The sequence below is a fragment of the Toxoplasma gondii genome, chromosome VIIb (genome assembly GCF_000006565.2).
Source record: "Toxoplasma gondii ME49 chromosome VIIb, whole genome shotgun sequence".
NCBI lineage: Eukaryota > Apicomplexa > Conoidasida > Eucoccidiorida > Sarcocystidae > Toxoplasma > Toxoplasma gondii.
The window spans coordinates 1,182,556-1,203,389 of record NC_031475.1 but is presented as its reverse complement, the minus strand read 5'-3'; the positions used below and the strand labels follow the sequence as shown (position 1 = coordinate 1,203,389).

At 50.5% G+C, this 20,834-nt stretch overlaps 2 protein-coding genes across 2 annotated transcripts; one reads left to right on the top strand and one right to left on the bottom strand.

Annotated features, from left to right (window-relative positions):
• Window positions 1-865: 865 nt before the first annotated feature.
• On the top strand, window positions 866-4,428 carry TGME49_262520 (cyclophilin, putative; the record flags this gene model as incomplete). Its single annotated transcript, XM_002365313.1, has 5 exons — window positions 866-1,383; window positions 2,139-2,316; window positions 2,898-2,947; window positions 3,512-3,597; window positions 4,152-4,428. The coding sequence occupies 5 exons, from the start codon at window positions 866-868 to the stop codon at window positions 4,253-4,255; spliced, it is 936 nt and encodes a 311-aa protein (XP_002365354.1). The 3' UTR covers window positions 4,256-4,428.
• A 1,336-nt stretch (window positions 4,429-5,764) lies between these two features.
• On the bottom strand, window positions 5,765-18,848 carry TGME49_262530 (leucine rich repeat-containing protein; the record flags this gene model as incomplete). The annotated part of the gene is made up of 17 exons (XM_018781287.1): window positions 5,765-6,391; window positions 7,326-7,513; window positions 8,011-8,064; window positions 9,033-9,216; window positions 9,735-9,844; window positions 10,257-10,340; window positions 10,922-11,216; window positions 11,545-11,668; window positions 12,379-12,430; window positions 13,125-13,779; window positions 14,029-14,115; window positions 15,330-15,455; window positions 15,764-15,839; window positions 16,681-16,814; window positions 17,298-17,346; window positions 17,846-17,907; window positions 18,247-18,848. 17 exons carry the CDS (start codon window positions 18,846-18,848, stop codon window positions 6,334-6,336), a joined length of 2,940 nt encoding a protein of 979 aa, XP_018637122.1. The 3' UTR covers window positions 5,765-6,333.
• Window positions 18,849-20,834: the final 1,986 nt, after the last annotated feature.

Genomic DNA, 20,834 nt, shown 5'->3' with positions numbered 1-20,834 from the left:
AAATCTGTTTCGTTTGATTCGCCGTTCTTTTGTCGGCTTCGTGAGCCTTCTCTGTGTCAAGGAAACGCTTCTCTCTCTGCATCGTTCGTCCTGTCCCTGCTGCGCTCCGGCCGTCTTTCCAATCCTCTTTCTTCTTTTCTCCTTCTTTCTGCCCTTTTCTCTCTTTTCTCTCTTCTCTTCCTCTTCTCTCTGTCTGTTTTTCTTTCTCTCTACATTTTTTCTCTTTTCTGCGCCGCTCCTCCCAACCTCTTCCTTGTCTTCTGACCTCCTCGTCTGCCACAGCTGTTGTGCGTCCGCCGACGCAAGAGAGAGACTCGTGCATCTGTAAAATGCGCAGATGCGACGTTTCTCTCCTTTATCTTTAATGCTCAATTTGTCACCCATCTTTCCCACTGTACTCTTTTCTCTTTCTCGTTCTTTTCTTCGCCTCTGTCCTTCACCTTTGTCTTTCTTCTTCTCCGTCTTCTCCGCTCCTTCACAAAGACTTCGCCACACTATGGCTGCTGGCCTGCACTGTGTTGGCCCTCTTTAGGGCATTCGCGACCCAGTGCTGGATTCTTCTGCTCATCAATTATTCTCTGCAGAAATAAAGGCAGACCTGCACTACGTCAAAGCAATTCAGTCTCTTCTCCTTCCTGTCTCTCTGTGTCGCCATCTCTTTCTCTTCTCCTTCCTCTTCTCCTTCCTCTTCTCCTTCCTCTTCTCCTTCCTCTTCTCCCTCCTCCTTTGCTTTTTCTTTTCCCCTTTCTTCTTCTTCTTCTTATCGTTCATCGTTTCTCGTGCCGTCTCTTTGTGTCCTTTCTCTTTGACTTTTTTCTCCTGTCTGTGTCTTCTCCCGCATGTAGCTCGTTCCCTTGTTTTCGCCATGAATTTCTTGTCTCGTCTTCATTTCTTCTCCTCTCCTTTCTCTCACGCTCCCCCTGCTTCATCTTCTTTCTCGTCCTCGTCTTCTTTCTCCTCTGCTCGTGAAGGCCTGCTTTGGGAATGGCTTGAGAGACCGCGCAACTGGTGGCGGCGGTCGCCGCTGGGCGTCAAGGGCGCCTTGGCGTTTGCGCTCACGGCGCCGCCTCTCTTTTTCCTGTATCGCCTCCAGAGAGACCGTTCCGTCTCCGCGGTCCACAAGCAGGCGATCCGCGACCGTGTGTTCATGGACTTCGCGCTCGGCGGCCGATACATTGGCCGCGTCTTGATCGGCCTCTACTCGGACAGAGTCCCGCTGTCAGTCGAGAACTTCATCCAGCTCTGCGAAGGCTACAGAGTCCAAGACAAGGTCATCGGCTACCGAAATACTCCTGTCCACCTTGTCAAGCGAGGCGTCAACTTGACGGCTGGCGACGTCCTTTCAGGCACCGGAGTCGGGAAGCTCTCCATCTACGGACTTACGTGAGTGAGGGCAAATCGACGGCGAGGCGCAGGGAGAGAGGATCCGTTCCTTGGAACTGCGCGAGGAAAGTCCGAGAGAGCGAGAGGGAGAGACGGGGACGTCTGCCTGCTGTCTCCTGAGCTGGCGCGTCTCAGTCCTGGACTGCGAGTCGCTATTGGCGCTCCGCACAGACGCGAAGCGAGCGAAAAATAAAAACACAGATCCACAGCGAAACGCAGAGAAAGCACACGACCAATGTAAAAAAAATGCATACACGTTGCAACAGTCGTGAGAGACAGTGAGACAGAGAGGGTCTTGCGTAAACGCTTTACTCGTATACATATATATATCTATATATATATATATATATAGATATATATACTTACATCTATACATACACACGCATGTGTACATATGCATATATATATATATATATGCATATGTACACATTCGTGTATATGTAGAGACACATGCTTGGAGCACTAGACAGAGCGACATGGGCGGAGACAGACGGAAGCGTAAAGAGTCCCTTTGTTTTTTTTTGCCTGCATAGACGCCTAGATGTGTGAGAGAGAGAGGGAGAGGGAGACGAGCACTGGCGATGCATGGGAGAGAGAAGCAGAAATGAAGCGAACTCTGTACGAGTGGGCCAGTGTGTTCTCTGGGCGTTTCTCCTCACCAGGGCGCGCGCACAGGGCTTTTCTGGTGACGGCAAAAAGGCGGACAGCAGCCTGTTGTGGTTTCTGGACTGCCGCCGTGTCTGCTTTCTGCGCAGCTTTCCCGACGAGAATTTCGACATGCAGTTTATTCAGGACGGGGATGTTGCGCTCATGAATTCTGGCCCGAGCACAAACAACTCTCAATTCATCATCACGTTCAATGCGCTCACGCCGCTCAACCGGAACTACGTCGTCATCGGGACTGTCCTCAAGGGGATGCGCGTCATCAAGCAGGTGAGATGCAGGGAAGCGTCAGCGTCAATCAGGTCATCTTGCGGCTCTCTGGAGGTAGTGAAGGAGCCGAACCGAGCCCAGAAGAAGTGGAACTGCGAGAGGCAGATATCCGCGCTTCTTCGCCTGGTTTGTGGACACTGGACTCTTTACCTCAAGAGTAGACGGTGATGCGCGTAGATGGCGTTCGCGAGATTCCATCGAGGGGACCAGCACCCAGCATTTCGATGCTCCTTCTGCCAGTCCCAAAGGTCCAAGCAGGAGTCCAGGCCACAGTGGCAAGCGAGAATGACACACACTCTCTCCGCCGGTCCTCGGACCGCCAGCAGACAACATACAACTTCACAGCGAGGCTTGAGCGTCTTCCCATTTCACAGCTACGGAGGGAGAGAAGTTGGGGTACAGGGTGTTGAATCGCCGGTTGCCGCCCTCAGTTTGGGCGTTCCAGATTCTGTGTTTCGGAGCTCCGGCTTAGAGAGGGTGAGACTTAGGTCCTGAGTTCCCGGTTGAGGCCTTCGGCTTCTGCAGGTTGGCCGGAGGTTCTCATCTTTCCTTTCTTGTCTTTTTAACGCGTGGTGTCGCAGATCGAGGAAGAAGCAGGAAGCAAAACAGGAGCTCCGATGCAACCGGTCAGGTGAGGACCCACACCAAGAGTCAAGACGCCGTTCTCTGGGCGGCGGTGGAGTTCCGCGGCTCGTCGTTGGCCTATACGTTGCTGCACACTGTTACTCAACATCGACTGAGTGCACCAGTATGCGTTTGGTGAGAAGGCGTACGTTTGTTCCCTCTCGACTCAGCGAGCGAGTGACTCTCTCTGAAAAAAAGGCCTCCTTGACTGCCTACGAAGTCTACGGAATGGAGCTGAAGGACGTCTCAATGCGTGATTTCTGAGAACCTGCATTCAACTGGAGATCACGTTGTCTCGCGATGTTTCCATGAATTCGCCTGGGCACAGAAGGAACGACGTTCTCACGAGCTTTTGCACCGTCCCCATGCGTCTCTCTGAGGCTTGTCTCTCGACTTCTTGAAGCAGCAGAGACGTCGCTGCTTCTCCCTTCCCTTCGTGTATCGGTTCGGGTGTCTCCGCGTCCTCCTTCGTCTTCGTACTGAGTTTCTGCCGCGCTTCAGCCGCTTCTCGGATTCTGCATCGTTGCGGTGTCCGTTCTGGAACATTTCTGTTTTCACCTTGTTGCTTCAGAATCATCAACTGTGGGCTGTACCGCGGCCTTCAAGACGGACCGCCGTTCTTCGCGAATCCAGATCTCCTCGACCGCTACGGGGAAAGTAAGTGAAGCACCCAGTACGCTCTCTGGAGAAAACATGCGAAGACGCAAGACTCAGAAAGGCGCAAGCCACCCGACGCTTGGCTTCCCCGTCGACATGACTGTTTTGAGGAGAGAGGTGAACAACTCTGGATGCTGTCTCAGTCCCGCGAACGAACGCAGGCAATGAAGCGGCGTGACTCGCTGGCAACGAGCCGTTAGTGCATCGCCCTCCTCTCACATTTCCTAGCGTTTTTTTGTGCTGTGACGCAAATGCGCAAATGCCTGTAGAGAATGATTGTTCCCTGTTCGCGGCATGCCTTTCCATGTCCTGGAGTCACACAGACACACACGGAGGGACAGCGTATGCCTGTCGGCGCATGTCTGCGAAGACTCGGCACGAGTCTTTCAGCGATGCCTGCGCTGTTTTGAAACTCCTGTCCGCGTCGGCGACTCCCCACGCTGGCGGCTGCAGACGCGTGTGTGTGTGTGTGTCTGTGCGTCGCGTGAGGTTCTCGATTTCGCGTCGAACTCGCAGTTTCGCGTTTCTCTCCTTTTTCCTCGTTGCTGTTTCAGCGCGCGTCTCGGAGGCCGACTTCCTCGCGCTCAAACCGGAGGAACAAGAAAAGCTGGTGGAGGCCTCCAAGGCGGTGGTTAGTTCCACGAAGGCGACAAAGTGACATTTCCTTTTCGTTGCTCGAAAGGAACATTCAGTTCTCTTCTTGTCCCAGGCTCCGCGAGAAAGCCTCAAACGCTTAGGACACAGCGGGTGCACAGGCCGCAGACTCGAGTTTGCTTTTTTGCAGGAAGGCCTTTGTTCCTCTTGTACACATCCTCTGATCGCCTTCTAAAGAGACGAAGAACGTCTGCAATCACATCTCGGTCTCTCGCGCTTGTGCAGTCTAGCTCTCTCACATAATGGATGTCCGCATCGGTGAACGCGTTGCGCATGATTGGCATGGAAAGCCTCAGTCGTTCGGTGGTCTACGGAAGAGAAACCTGGCGCTCCCGGGCTCTCAGGGATCTCCTACACAGAAGCACGCTCCCTTCGGTACAGACCTCTCACCTCATAGAGCATATGTCTACGGATGTAAATAGTCATTTACGTTGATAGACAATTACGGCCAGTATACATAGATATACATATGTCTAGAGAGATGTAGATATATATGTGTGAGTGCACAAATGTTTATAAAATATATACATATATATATGTATATATATATATATATATATATACATGTACGTCTACCTCTATACAATTTGCTCAGCTGATGAAATATATATGTATATATATATATATATTTATGTCATTATATATATATATATATATATATGGGCAGATATAAGAAGCACTGGGAGGATGTAAGTGCGTGTAAAGGTGGAGCACGTCTTCGAGGTTCATTGTCTCCTGCGAAAGCGCCGCGGTTTCTTTGATCCTCGGCAACCTCTCGCCGTCCCTGTTTGCAGCGTTTTCTTTTCTGACAAACCACTGGTGTATCCGCGTTCGCTGCTGCTTTTTATCTTGTCTCCCATACGTTTCAATCGAGCGCAAGGCGAGCCGCCTGGTGACGTTCGCTCGCCGAAAGGAAAACGCGTTCGACTCGACCTGGGCGTCAGCGAGTCACCGTGGAGTCGGACTCGCGCGCAGTTCCTTTCTACAGGGTATGCGCGCGCATGCACTGTATATATCTATATCTATATATATATATATGTAGAAGAAATAAATGCTTGAATCTTTTTCTGTGCATCGAAAGGTGCGAAACATGCGTATCACCACACAGGAATGCATAGAGATGCTTGTACATAGAAGCACGCATCAAAAGAAGCATGGACATCTGCACATATGGGCATTTCTGTCTGCATGCAACGGAGCATGCATGCATGGAAAGGGTCTCCACTTCTCTGCAGTGCAGCCGCGTTCAGGTCTCTCGCCCGATGTGGGAAAGAACGGCGCGAGCTGTTCGAGAAGTCGGCTTAACAACGAACATCCCTTCATCGATGTCTCGTCCATTGCCTCCCCATCCACGTACGCACTTGGACGACCTCCTCGGACTCTTCACAAGTTACACTCCTTGTCCATACACATATGTCGGCATGTAGGTGGAATTCGAGGCATACACGCATATAAGTATGTATATATATATATATATATATATGTATATATATGTATGTATTCGAATAGCTACATCATCCGACGGAATGGATGATATCGCTGAGACGTTTATCAGCCTGCTTTTTCGGCAACTGGGCTATGAGGATCCGAGGCAATGAAAACCCGAAGCCGGCGAGAAAACCTTGTCTCGGTTTCTGATGTGGGTCCTCACCCGTTTTACCCTCAGCTAGTCAGCGTCTTCGTTCTCCATGGATATGAGATATGCAATGTCTCTTGCTCTGCATCTCTCTTTCCGTCTGCTTCTCTGTCCGCCTCTTTCCGGATATGAGATACGCAATGTCTCTTGCTCTGCATCTCTCCATCTGCTCCTCTTTCTACCTCTTTCTGCGCTACTTTTCCTTTTTACCTCTACGGCTTCCTCCCTCTGTGTTCCGCCTTCTCGCTTCCTGCGTTCTTCTCGCTCTCTTCTCTCCCTTTTTCTGCTTCTCTGTTCTGCCGTTCCTTCCTTCCCTGTTGCTTTCCGTTCTCGCTCTTCTTCGGCTCCCTCCCTGTTCCCCTCTGTGTTCGTTCCTTCTTCACTCGTCTTCTGAGACTCGCGTCGCCTCTGCTTCCGGCTTCTGACGCTCGTCGGAGTCATCTTTATCAGTCGTCCAGAGCGGCGTCCCCGAGCTGCAGCGCCGTCGCCGGCCGGTTCCGCGCCCTGGAAGGCAAAACAGGGAACGAACAAAGACAATGCAGCCGAACGGAGACGAGAGAGAGGCGAGGCCGGCGAAGAACAGCGAGGAAACAAAAACAAAAGCACTTGAAGATCGGAGTCTCTGACACAGTCCCGCTGGTTCGTCTCCACATGCGAAAGAGGAGTCTTCGAAGACTCGTCTTTCTGCCTTCGCGTTTCCTCCCCCAAACCGAGTCCCCAGTATCCAGCTGTAGCTCCCGTCCGTCCATCTGGTACTTGTCTCTGTGTCTTCCCCTTTGCGTTCTCGCTTCTCACCTTTCTGCCTTTGCAGAGCTTCGCCTCGCTCTCCACTTTCCACAAAAAAAGACGCATGTTACCATCCTACATATACGTATATATATATATATATATATATACATATACATATATATATATATATATACATATATATATATATACATATATATATATATATATACATACATATATATACATATATATATATATATATATACATATATATATACATATATCTATGTACATTTCAGCTACACTCGGAGAGGTACGCATGTCCTGTGCGCATAGACAAATGCATCCTTAAGTGTACGTGAATCTCGTGAAATTAGGGATTGGTACACAAAGCTGGATATACAAATATATTTATATATATCAGTATATATATATATATATATATATATACATATATATGTAGAGAGAGGGAGAGAGATTGTGTATGAGAGACAGGTGGAGAAACAAGGATCGTGCAGATGGATCGAAATCCACAGAGAAAAAGCCACTGTACAAAGGTCTCCAAAGACAGACAAAGTTTGCGAGACGCAGAGAGATTGGGAGGTCGACAAAGAGATACGCTGGACAAATAACCGTGGTGATCGACAGGCAGATGGACAGAGAGACGGCAGTTCGAAGGAGAGAGGCGACGTGTGAACTGTGGAGTTACCTGAAGGCTCGAATTTGTTCTTTGGAGATTTTTCTTCGAGGATCCGAAAGTTCGATACACTTGAGACACGGATGCGTCTCAGTCGAGAAAAAGGCCAGACTTTCTCCGGTCACATGCGAACAGCGTTGAAGATGCAAATAGCGGAGACGGTGGAGACATCTGCCCACGGCGCGAATCGCGACGTCCGTCTGGAACAGAAACAGAGAACAGGGAGAACAGAACAGCTTCGAACCTCGAAACAGACGCCTCGGGGAGACACGGGAGACAGCCGATAGCGGCGAGTCGAGCGAGAACACAGGCGGAGAACATGCAGAGGCACAGAGGCCAGACGACCGAGAAGGACGCAAGGCGAGAAGACGGAGAGAACGTCGAGACGCCGCACGGGGAAGAAACAGGGAGACGACAGACAGACAGCTGTCCACCAGCCGCAGAACACAGTGGCGAAAAAGGAGGCAGAAAAGCGAGTCAAACAAAGAGAGAGAAGCACTGGCGGAAGAAGGACATGAGAGAACAGCAGCCACCGCCGAGAACCTCGAACGTATCGCCAGGAGGGCAGAAGGAACCCAAGCCAACTCCAAATCTTGAAGAGAACAAGAGCGAGCGATTCAGCGTCTCTGCAGAAGAACAGTTGAGCACTGTGGCAGAGATGCAGTGGAGAAGCGAAGAAACGAGAAGGAAATCTCACCACACGCGTGCCGTCAAGACGCAGCTTGAGGAGTCTTCGACAGGACTGTGCGATCTGAAGAAAAACGAATCTTCTGAAAAAGATGGGGGTGCAGACGATTCTCCAAGACGAGACCCCTGTAGTTTTTATGTCTGAGTCTCTTCCGAACGACATCCAGTTGGTCTGGACTCAGATCGAATAGAATACTCGACAAGCATAAACGCACATGCCTATTTAGACCGAGACACACAGTATACAGACCTGCAGCTATACATCCATCTCTATTTGTTTACACGTTATACATATATATACATATATATATATATACATATATATATATATATATATAGTTATGTATGTTCTTGATAGAGCTCACACGCAAAACCGGCATCCTCGTAGCTCCTCACACATGCTCACGCAGATACAAAGATAGATTTAGGGAGCTGAGTGCAGCTCCGTTGTATGAGGGTGTACATATAGCTACAGATATATATATATATATATATATATATATATATATATATATATGAGTCCTCATGTACATGCACATATATCCCTTGTTTCGATCTGCAGAACTGTCGACGCATCTATCGGCAGGTCTGCTTGTTTAGCTGCATATATTTCCATATATTTGCATGCATATATACTCATGTACAGAGTCAGAGAGTTGGAGATAGATATACAGGTAGACAAGCTTATAGTGATAAGTAGATCGAAAGATAGACAGAAAGAAGGATCGAACGCAAGGGAGACATCCAGCATCAGAGATGGAAATATGCAGATAGCATTCGAGACACATGTTAAGACAGACACCTGAATTCATATATATACATAAATATATATATATATACATATATATACATAAATATATATATATATATACATATATATATATATACATATATATATACATATACATATATACATATATATATATATATATTTAGATATCCTTTGGCTGTTTGTTGGTTTGGTGAAGAAGGTGAGCGTCTTGGGGCTGGCGAGGTGGGCAGAGAAGACCGTGTTTTCACTGCATGCGCTACCTCGACGACGCCGGCGTCCGTGACTTGTGTGCAGGAAGAGAGAGACAGAAGAACGAGGTTCGGGCAGGCTCGCGCCAAGGCTTTCAAGCCGTCGTCTGTTATCAGGTCGCTTCGGTGCAAGGCGAGTTCAAGCAAATTCTCGCCCAGGGACGCGCCGATCGCCTCCAGAGCGACATCCGAAATCCTGAAAAGACGCGCCGAGACGATACACGCTCTCGACCTGAGGAAACAAGAAGGCGGCAGGTTGAAGGTGGAGAGCGAAGAGACGAAAAGACAGAGAGGAGAACGGAGACGGGCGACGAAGAGAGAGGCGGAGTAGAAGAGAGAGAAAAAAGAGAAGAAGAGAGAAGAAGAAAAGAGAAGAAGAGAGAGCAGGAAAGGAATGACGGGTCGGAAAGGAAAGCGAGAAAAACCGGCGCGACAGAGTGAGGAGCGCGAAAAAGCAAAGAAGACAAAGAGAGCCAAGCAAAGCGAAGGAAGGGAGACCTCGTCAAACGCGCATCATCTGTGGAGAGACGGCGAGAGGCTTCAGATACTCAGTGCGACGCAGCCCTCCCTCCGCCAAACTGTCTCAGAGTCGGGTGTCTGCATGCATCCCCAAATGGCAACCTGAAGAACGAAGGTCGAGGAGCCTTCGATTGCCTCGCATGCCCAGTTCACACAAGAGACTTCCGGAAACGCTCGACTGTCTGTAGCGCCCACCGCGCGTCGTTGAGAACGAGTGTGCGCAGCGATGGACAGGACTGAAGCAGCGAGCAGACGCTGAGGTCGTTGACGCCCGAGCAGAAGCCGAGATTCAGCGAGGTTAAATTCTGAAGAAGGCAAGGCGGAGACGCGGGTACCACAAAAGTAAAAAAAACGGAAAAAATAGAAAAAATGGGAAATATAACACTGAAAGCGAAAGTGGAAAAGCACATTGAAAACGGAACGGTGAAAATTGCCAAGACCGACAAACGGACTCCTTGGTTTCTGCGTCCTTCCTTTTTTGCAGCAGACTGGAGATGGGAGATCTGTGTGGGGAACGAAAGCCGTGAAAGCCTTCGACCCCAGAAGAAAAGCCATTCGTCTACAGCGCTGCTTCGTGCGAGTTCGCGCGCAGCTGTCCTTCTTTTCTCAGTTCAAAAAAGCGCATCTGCTCCTTTTCTAACCGCGTCGGATCCTGCCTGCCTTGCGTCTTGTGCTGGCGACTTTCTTTCTGCTTCCTTTCTCCACAAATGTCCGCACCCGGCAGTACTCGGCGACTGCGCAGTGGCCAGCTTCTGAGAGATTCGCGCATCTCTTCAGACACAGCGTCTCAGCCGTGCTCCCCTGAACAAAACGCAAACGCAGCGAAATCCGACAGCCGCTCCGGAACTGCATGCATCCGTTTTGCGGAACTGCATGCGACAAATGGGCGAGCTGGGTCGGACAGAGAGCGCAGTGCGCGTCCAGTTTTGTCAGACATTTTCTCTTGAGAACCGTTGTTTGCGTCGCTCTGCGAGCAGAGCACCTCCGCTCTTTCGTCGTTTCTCTGAGACCCAAAGAGGCCTCAGGAAGGTCATTTTCCTCTGTAGGCTTGGACTTGAGTCGAAGAAAAACGACATGCTAACGGAGCAGCCAGCGCCTCCAGAAGCGAATGCCAGTGTCACCCTTGTCTAATAACTTGTCCCCGTGCTCCCCAACGACAAATCCCTCACGCGACGATCCCTCTCACGCATGCAACGCACACAGCTTACACACAGATGCATGATTGCAGGGATAGACATAGACACAGAGATCAATAGAGAGACAGATACAGAGATCAACAGAGAGATAGACTCACAAAAACCTGTATAGAGGGACAGATGTACGAACTGGTATCTGTGCATTTCCGACTCTCGAGAAATGCGCGTATGTATGAGCATGCGTACGAGAGCAGTGGCGATTGCATGCAGTCCGAGGTCGCTGATGTCTGCAGCTTCCAAGGAGAGTTTCTTCAGTTTGAATCCCGACGCGACTCCTGGGCCTCGAAGCGGAGGCGCCGCCGAGGCCGGCGAGCATGGAGAAGCGCGAGAGACAGAAGAAAGCGAAGGACAAGGAGAAGAAGTGGAGGAACAAGAAGAGAGAGACGAAGGGGAAGAATCGTGGGAGGGAGCCGCAGAGAAGCGGGCTTCTGCGCATGCAACGAGGACCTCATGAAGAAAGCCGTCGGACATCTTGGTGAAGCTGCAGGCCCAAAAAGCGAAGCAAGGGAAAGGCCGAATCCGTAAACAAGATGTCTGGAGATCCAGCGCTCTCTGGCGTCGACAGCAGGCGGTCTCTGCCGTCCACGGCAAACGAGAAAAAGAGCGATCGCAGGTCGCAGTCGCCGTATCATGAGCCGCGTCTGTGCCTGCGCTGACGGCCGTTGACTGCGAAAGCGAGGAATGCGGATCGAGGACGCAGAGGGGAGGCTGCCGAACGCCGGCGTCCAAGAGACGTCCGCTGTCTCTGTTTGCGGAGGGTCCTCGAGCACTCTCCGCGTTTCTCTGTCTGGTTTCGCGAGATCTCTCACCCGTTTAATTCCAGCTCGCGGAGACGAGGAGAGAAGTCCGCAAAGAACTGCAGCAAATCCACGTCGGTGGCGTGTGTGAAGGGGAGACCGAAGGACCGACTGAGAGCGAGAACTTCAAGGTGCCCTACAGAGAGGAAAACGGAAGAGAGGAAAACGGAAAAGAGAAAAACGGAAAAGAGAAAAACGGAAGAGAGGAAAACGGAAGAGAGGAAAACGGAAGAGAGGAAAATGGAAGAGAGGAAGACGGAAGAGAGGAAAAACGAAGAGGCGCACAGACCGCGACGCCGCTGAATGCAGGTTTTCACGCTTTGAGAAAAAAGGACGCGCAGCGAGGTGGAGGCGCGCCGAGGCAGAGACGAGACGCAGAGCGACGCTCGAGAGCAAGTTCCAGAAAGCAAGATACGGAAAGAGAACGGAAGAGACAAGCACGCAGAGAGAGGAGTGAAACACAGGGCAGGGGTGACACGAGACGCTCCAGAGATGGCCAAGAGCGACAGAAAACAGAGAGGATGAGTGCACCAAGGACCGACAGAGAGCGAGACAAAGAGAGAGAGAGAAACTGAGATCGAGAGAGAGAGAAACTGAGATCGAGAGAGAGAGAGACTGAGATCGAGAGAGAGACTGAGATAGAGAGAGAGAAACTGAGATCGAGAGAGAGAGAAACTGAGATCGAGAGAGAGAGAGAGACTGAGATCGAGAGAGAGAAACTGAGATCGAGAGAGAAACTGAGATCGAGAGAGAGAGAGAAACTGAGATAGAGAGAGGGCAATGAAGTCACGAGTGTTGGACGCAGGGAGGAGGACGAGTAGAGGCATGCTTTTCGACTTTTATTACCAGCGAGTGGACGCAGACAGCTGAGTCCCGCAGGCGACACGAGGGGAGGCACCTGAAAACGGGCAGCAGAAAACGACGCAAAAGACGACGAGAAATCGCAGGTGCTAAATCTGCAAACGCATGCAGCCAGGAGGGGCAGGCGCTCCACTTAAAGAAGCAACAGCAGGAGACAGTGTCGTTTCCTTAAAGTCCGGACAGCACGAACGAGCAAAGCAGAGCGCAAAGTCAAAAGGGTGAGAAAGACTACGACAGCGGAACTTCCGCCGGCTTCAAAGAAATATATCGCACAAAGGCATGCATGCATCGAGGCGTCCCTGGAGACACTTCGGTACTGCAAATGTAAAACTACAAAGACGAACGAAAACGTGAGGCGTCTTTACTGAACCAAGTCTTAAGTAGCTCAAACCCACAAATGTACTAGCATGCACAAGTGAAGACACGACTTTGTGTGCAGAGATATGTCCACATATACATTTATGTGCACCAGTCTACATAAATATATATATATATATATGTATAGATCGGTATAGATGTATATAGATATAGATATAGATAACGAGAGAACCACGCGTACAAACATGTATGTACAGAGACATGGCGAACACTGCATATAGAGATACAAATGTTTAGAACATGTATGTATAGATCTGTATGTGTCAGTGTCTCTCCTAGTGCTCAGCCAGGGTGGACAGTTCCAGGTGGGCGATTCGCAGTCAAGAGACATTGTCTTCTTTTATCTCTCTGACCTTCTCGAAGCAGAGGCGCTGCGAGTTTCTGGAGATCCCGTGAGGGCGTGCATGCCCTCGAGGCTCTTCCGGAGGTTCTTCTTCTTCCTCCTGGATTCGGTCGCCGTTGCCTCTTCTCCCTCGCTGTTCCAACGCTTCACGCAAGTTGTCCTGTCGCTGGCGACGCGGCGCCCCCCCGGACGAGAGCGGCGCTGCCGATGTAGAGGAAAGACGCTCAGTTTCTCGTCCGTTTCTCTCTCGATTGTCTCCTCTCTCGCGGGCGACCCGTGGCTCATCTCTGTCTATCCCCGAGCCTGAGTGATCTTGATCTCTTTCTTGTTCTCTTTCTCTTTCTTGGTCTCTTTCTCTCTCTCTTTCTTGTTCTCTTTCTCTTTCTTGGTCTCTTTCTCGCTCTCTTTCTTGTTCTCTTTCTCTTTCTTGGTCTCTTTCTCGCTCTCGTCCTCTCTCTCTAACTCGTTCTCTGTCGAGTTCTGTCTCTCTGCGCCTTCTTCTCCGTCGTCGCGCCGAAACAAACAGCGACGAGAAAGGAGAAGAAACCTGAGCGAGGACGCCCGGCGTCACTGCGTCCACGAGGCGCAGAGAAGTTAGGCGGGGCATGCGCAGCGGCAGATACTGCAGAAGCCAGTCCGAGATGGGCAGAGACGTAGAGGAAGTCCTGAAAAGAAAAAAACGGTTTGGAGACGAAAAAGGCCTGAAGATGCGGTGCTGGGTCTCCGAGAAGAAGCGACCTGGAGGGCACCCTCATCGCGGCTCAGAAGACGAAACAAGAGGACGCGCGGCTAACGAACTCTCGACCCGCCGCACTCGAGGGAAGGCCGCAGAAGGCGCGACCAGAACGCCTTTCGGCTCATACGCAAAGGCAAGAGAGTGTGTACGAAAACAGAAAAAAAGAGTCCAGTCTCACTTTGTGTAGGAGAAGGAAAGAAGATTCTTCCCTATGGCCGCGGTCAGCTGCACCAGGCACTCTTCACTCACGTCGTAGAGAGTGACACTGAGGAGAGGACAACAGAAAAAAAACGATTCATTTTTAGTGGCTGGCTTAGGACTTCCGTATATGAGCTGATGTTTTCATTGTCCTTGATGCGTCTCCGGTCATTCACCTGTCTCTCTTTCGACGCGCATGCAGACGCAGGCCTCCACATGCATGCGTCCCTACAGTTCAAGCAGGCATCACCGATCTATATGTGCACGTGTATATACAGTTGCATGCATGTACATATACATATACATACATATATATATATATATACATGTATATAGCTATGCATACGTGTACACAATTATATATGCATGTATATGCATACGCATATATATTTATACTTATATTTATAAACGTACATAGATAAATATATGTATATATAAACGTATATTAATGTATATGCATCTACGTATATAGACATACATACATACATACATACTTACACACATACGCACATACATCTAATTACATATATATATATATATATATATGCGTGCTGATAATGAGGCGCGTGCGCTCGCTACACTAGCATAGAAGAGCATCCGTTTTCTTGTCTCCTCTCCATTTCTTCTGTTTACGTTAGATGCAAATGCAAATGGGTGCGCATGTCTACATTTACAGAGATAGAAAAATGTCCTCAAATGCATGCACGCGAAGCACGATTTCGCCTGGGTCCCGCGACCAATGCCTGACACCTCATGTTTGCCGAGTTTCTCCGCTTGAAAGATATTCCTGCACCCTGAAGCTTCTCTGTAGCGCACGGGGCTGGTGGTGCCGCAGAGAACGTTGTTTTCCGTTTTTGAAAAGACAAAGAAAGTCTCTCTAGTGGCGCAGAAAGTGGAGGAAAAGAAGACGAAGATAGGAAACGCCGAGTCGTGAGCATGCAGACAGCTGAGTCTGTCCTTTGAATCTGCGCGTCTCATCAGCTTCTGCAGAAGGCGTCTTTCTCTTCGGTCGAAGCCGAGTTCCGTGACCCTTGTTTCTTTCGGAACAGTCCTTATTTCAACAAAGAACGGGCAAGGATAAATCGCGTTGCTGTTGCATTTCTGGAGCTTCAAGTCCCTAAACATTCGGTATCTGACCTTCAGTGACAAGGCGGAAAGACGTTATTCACCAGCCGAGTCAAAGTCCGGTCTAACGCACAGTGTGGTACGGACCGATTGACACTCTTCTCAGTCTATCTGAGACGCCACACCAGAAGCGAGCACTCGCCTTCCGAGACGTACTGGCGCAGAGTTCCAGCAGACGCTCGAGTCAAGGCGAGGACGAAGAAGTCCAGATTTTCCCGAAAGGAAATCTCGACAGAAAACGCCTGGAGTTTCTGCAGCCGTCCCGCCAGGTGCTCCAAGGCTCTGAAGAAACAGAAACGCCTCAAAACCCAAATGTCAAGTCGGCTCAACAGAGGTACAAAGACCGCGGGGTGTACATACACCCGATGTGGTCGCGCCGCGCCTGTCGCTCGGCAGGAAAGGCAGAAACGCTTGTACAGGCGAGCCACGCAAACGAAGCAAGGCGGAGTGCCGTAGGGCACCTCTCAAAAGGAAAGGAGACGAACGTGTGGAGAGAGAATGAAACGAAATGAGGCGTGCAAATTCTCTAGCCTTTAATGGGGTGGTCGCCATTCCTCGTTTAGCAACGACCGTCGTCGTCTCAGACCTACGCATTTGTGATGTGTTTGCTCCTGTCAAAGATGGCGACGGAGAAACTCTCAATTCCAGAGATCACGTCCGCCAAGGCTGCAGAGAGAGAAAACACAGCGAAACGGTCTCTTCAGCCTAAACTTCGACGGTGACTTCCGTCGGATGGATACGACAGTGCTACGAAAGAACCAAGTGACTCGCAATGCAACTTCGATTTGAGCTTCGTGTTTTTCCGTCTTTTTTTTGGGAGTTTAGGATGCCGCATACACTACGAGATCTACAGCCGCAGAAATGTGAACATCAAAGCAAAGAGCGGTAGATGAGAACGAAATAAGGACAAACGCATCTCCCTCGCTTTCTGCGAAGCCGAGACAGATATGTGCGAAGACGAACCAAAACCCGGGAGAAAACGAACAAGCGTTCCAGAGACACAAGTGATTTTACGTTTTCATCGAATCCAATGGTGACGCACAAGTCGAATCCGTGAACGAGACTTGCATCCGCGTGTAGACGCAAATGGAGAAAGATCAAGGAGCGAAAACGGAAACAGATGGGGGAAACGAGAGATGCGTGGAACAACTCAGGCGACCGTTGCACAGAAGCAGAAGACCACCTGAGAAAGAATCCCTTGCAGACATTTAGATATAGACGCGTGAGGACATGTCGGCAGGCGACACAGAGATAGACGTAGGCAGATATGTCTGTACATAGATGGGTCGATGCATACAGAAATGCATAGAAAGATGTTTGGTAAACATACATGGGCGTAGATAGACGAATATGCATGTGCGCAGACAGATACACACAGAAAGACATAGATACAGAGACGCACACCGAGAGACAGGGCCACCCATGTATGTAGTGAAAGATCGGAGTGATGCCAACCTCGAAAGAGGGAACGACCCCATCCGGTCTCAACTGTTGAGGGAAGACGGACCGTAAAAGAATTCATCCGTCTGGTGGTCAACGGAAGTCAGCGAAAGAGACACCAGACTCGGGGCGTTGCCGAGGAGAGCGGCGCCTCTGGGCGTGAGCAGAAAGCAGTCCAACTCGACTGTATGGACAGCGGGACTGCGAAGGAAAAACGCAAAACAGAAATCAGGTCTGAAAACCTGAGCAAGGCGCAAGCGCTGGGGAACAAAGCGGCAAGGGCCAGTTGCATACACACACGCAATTGCAGCAGAACGGGACGTTTATGTGGCACCCTCCTGCAGATACTTTTCAGTGTGTAGATAGCATCCCCTTCGTCAGCAGGAACCACAGGAGGCAATGGAACAAATACTCCGTGGAAGTGATGACACACAGGAACATCTCGACGCACTGTTCAACTAATGAAGAGAATTAATGACACTGCAAAATACTCCTAAGCAGGTACTTAAGCGTAAGGGCGTGTCTCCAAAGAACAATGAGTGTGGACGTCGACGTGTACGAGCAGTGCCGCGGCTGTTCTTTCAGCCGCCTGCATGCAGGTGAAGCCATAACTGATGGATGCAAGCAAGTCGCTTCCTGCACTGGCCGTTAAGGCAGAGAGCCATTTCTTCTTGCGAAGCGTACCATCGTTTCAAAAGCGCTTCCAGCTGTGCATCGGTGAGAAGCAGACGACCTGGAAGCTCACACACGCGACAAAGTCGAGTCGAGAGTGACATTCGTTCTCGCAACATCTTCGTTCCCGGAGTTGGACGAGAAGTCCGGTTGCTTCGCGCCACCAAACGCAAACTTGAATCCGGTAAATCAAGACTTTCAAGAGGCAAACAAGTTGTCCAGCTGTCAATATCCTCTCCCCAAAGACCACCGGACAAAATACACAGTCGCAGCGATAGCGGGTACACTAGGGACGGGAAGAGATTTCTTCCAACGTCGTAGATCTCAAACGCGTTCCTCCAGATAAGCAGCAGCTGCCCCAAAAATCACTTCAGGACGGGAGGTGAACAATGCGGAATACCGAGTGGAGAGGGCGTAACGAGGAAGAAGAGCACTGGCGGACTTCGGCAGAGAACGCCCAAAAGAAGCGAGCCAAGGTGTGCGGACCTCGCAAGCGGGCAAACGCGACGACGTTCGTGGATGCGAAAACGTCAGAACCCGAGCCGACAACAGACACTTACGGGAGGTGCCGAGAGAAACGATTGTTTTGGCGAAGACAGCATTCAGCGGGGGATGCCAGGACCTGCAGAAAACGCCAGGAAACCCGACCGGAAAAGCGGCAACGCTGGAGAAGGAGTGAACAGAACAGCTTCGAAGGCGGCGTGTGCTTCTCTCCCCTTCATGGGCTTCATTTCTCCTTGCCGGACGCGAAAGCGTCTGGATCAAGGTCGCTGTCGTCGCGTCGACTCACTCGGGGTCTGCATGAAACTCGGTACTCTCCAAGCTCGATTCGCCTGTCCGTCGTTTGGTCTTCTCAAGTTTTTTCATTCTGCATGCAGCCACTGCGCGTTTCCCTGGCTAAATGCGGCACTTCGTTGGTCCGCGTGTCTTGTGTTTCTTCCTTTTCTTTCTCCCGCCTTACTTTGCAACGCAGAGGCATCTGGAGAGGTCGGCGAGGCCAAGGCGCGAGAAGATCAGTTCGAGAACTTCTTGCGGAAGCTCGGCGAAGCTTTTCCTTTCCACATGCACCTGCTGTCGTGTTCGTTCGGCGCCCCTCCAGCGTTTCCTCGCTCTCTCTCCCTCCCGTTCATCAGCCTCTTTGCGATCCCTCTCCAGCCCCATAAAACCACGTGGACGTCGCTCTGCAGAGAAATTTACTCCGCCTTCCGCGTGTTCACAACGGTCCGCGGGATGTGCAAGTGAAGCAGGGCCATGGAAAGAGTCTGCTTGTTTCCCTATAAGTCCAATTGCAGTTGTCAGGTACTGAGAATTGCCCTCTAACTGTTCCGAGAAGTTTTGTGTCTCGGCCTTTCCTCGAGAGTCCAGCTGACCGCGGAGGCAGTCAACGGACCTGTTGGCACCTGCGCCTTCAACAAGCAAAGACGAGGAACAGGAGAAGTCTGAGGTGGACATCGAATCCACTTGGCCGTCCTGTACGGGTGCAGGCATGGCGGCGTCGAGTTGCTCGGCAACACCGGAGAAACACCGCGTTCTCGGCGACTGCACGGAGGGGCCGACCTCCATGCCATCATACCGTCACAAAAAGTGCCGGGGTTTGCTTGCTTACGCATACAAAGAAAGAGAAGCCCAGAACCGTGATTTCGGTGGAGACTCTACTGGAAAAGCGACGCGAGAAAATGGGAGCGATCTACAACCGTGAACTGGACTTGCGGCGTGGAGAACAACTCTTTTAAGCAGAGACGCGGTTCGACTCCTCATGTGGACCACTTGGCTGAGGTGTACGTCCACCCCGACTCGAGAGGATTCGTACACACCAGAAGTGTGTCGGACAGCAGAGCAATCTTCTTGGCTCTGAATTCTGCGACTGTGTCTCGTCAAGATGCTTCGCTTGTATACCTCGATCGACGCGATGAGGACAGCTGGTTGAGAGAGTCGCCTCGGAAACACACAAGGTGCGACGAAATGGGACTTGCCGCTGGCAAAAAGAGAGTGCAGGGGGCTTGCGTCTAACGGAAAAAGTCAATTGAAAGGGTTTTGCACCTTAGGATTTCGGTTCGCTTTTCGACAGCAGTAAACAAGAAAGAAAGCGACGAAGCCGTCCTCGCATGCAACGCGTACTGCATGTGCGAAGAAGCACTGGCAACAGAGTTAATGGACAAATGGCGTGGTTCAGTACGGAAATGAGGTTCATTTTCCTGGTTTTTGAGTTGGCACCTTACAACCGAGCTGGGGTGAGGGAGGTCTCTGAATGGTGGTCGCACCGAAGCAAGTGTCTGAGGATAGGGTAGGTTCCTTGGCTAGATGAACCTTAAAACTTGTACCGTGCTTCTCGTGGCCGTACATCGCACACTTTCCTTTAAAAAGGACCTCCCCGTCTCTGTCCTGGTGAGCAACCGACAAACATGACTCGCACGTATCCACAATATAGAGCAGACACTGTTATGGAGGTGTCACCGTGTGATTCATCTGGGAAACGTCGCGGGCACCATCGGGGGTCCCCTTGCTTAAAGCAGACTAAGTAGTGGTGCAGTCATATTATTGCTTAGAGCAGACTAAGAAGTGATGCAGACACTATTGGCATCCCTTCTCTTTCATCAGAGTAAGCAAGGACGTCAGATTACCATGAAAGAGGAGGGAAGGGCACGCGGTGGTCAATTGGAGCTATTTCTGCAATAACTAACCCATTATCTATGCTCTGCTAACAGTCGAACTTGGGCCCCGGAAACAAACAGCTTCAAGACTAAGACCACTCCCTCCGACAGAGGAAGGGCTTGCCGTGGGGAGGTTCAAAACGCGTCTGGAAGTCCGCACCAATAGATGTCCCTTTTTATCTAGCCAGCGAGTGTCGTGCCTCAAAGATCACCACTCTCAGTGCGATGGCAATGATTTCATTGACACCTAGTAGTCGCCTTCTCTCAACGCTAAGACGAGTGACTATTGCGGTCCATAAAGTGCGTTTAAAACATAAGCAGCAGGGAATATCACTAACGTGAATGCATATCCAGGACCACTTTCTTTCTACAAAAAAGACTTCCGAACGCTATATGTGACGCTGTGCCCTCCCAGGGGGAATCGCAGCGGGGACCGGAATCCTCCGTAAATCCATCACAAACTCGCAGGCTATTGCTGAGACTAGTCTGCAGCCAGAACTGGGCGTGATACATTTTCTACAGTGCTACGTGCGTAACGGTGGTGTGGTGCGTTTCCCATCGGAACGTTTACGAGCATGCGTTCACTGCGGACTCCTCAGCGAATGGGTTTTACAATGCTTATCTGTTGCAGTTTGTCTTGAAGCGTTTTGCCGTTTGTCTTTCCTATCGGTTGCCTGTGGACACACAACGTACAACTTGACTTGCAGCTAGCCACAGAAGAATATTGACGGGCACTCGCTACCAGTTCGTACAACCACAGTCAGAACTGCTCACTCACACAGACTATCGGCTAGGTTTGACAAAAAGGTTGTTACGAACAGTAGACTTGCGCCGTAGGCGTTAAGAATATGAAGCGTCTTATCACGGAGTCGCGACCGAGAAGGGAATAAGGCTCTTT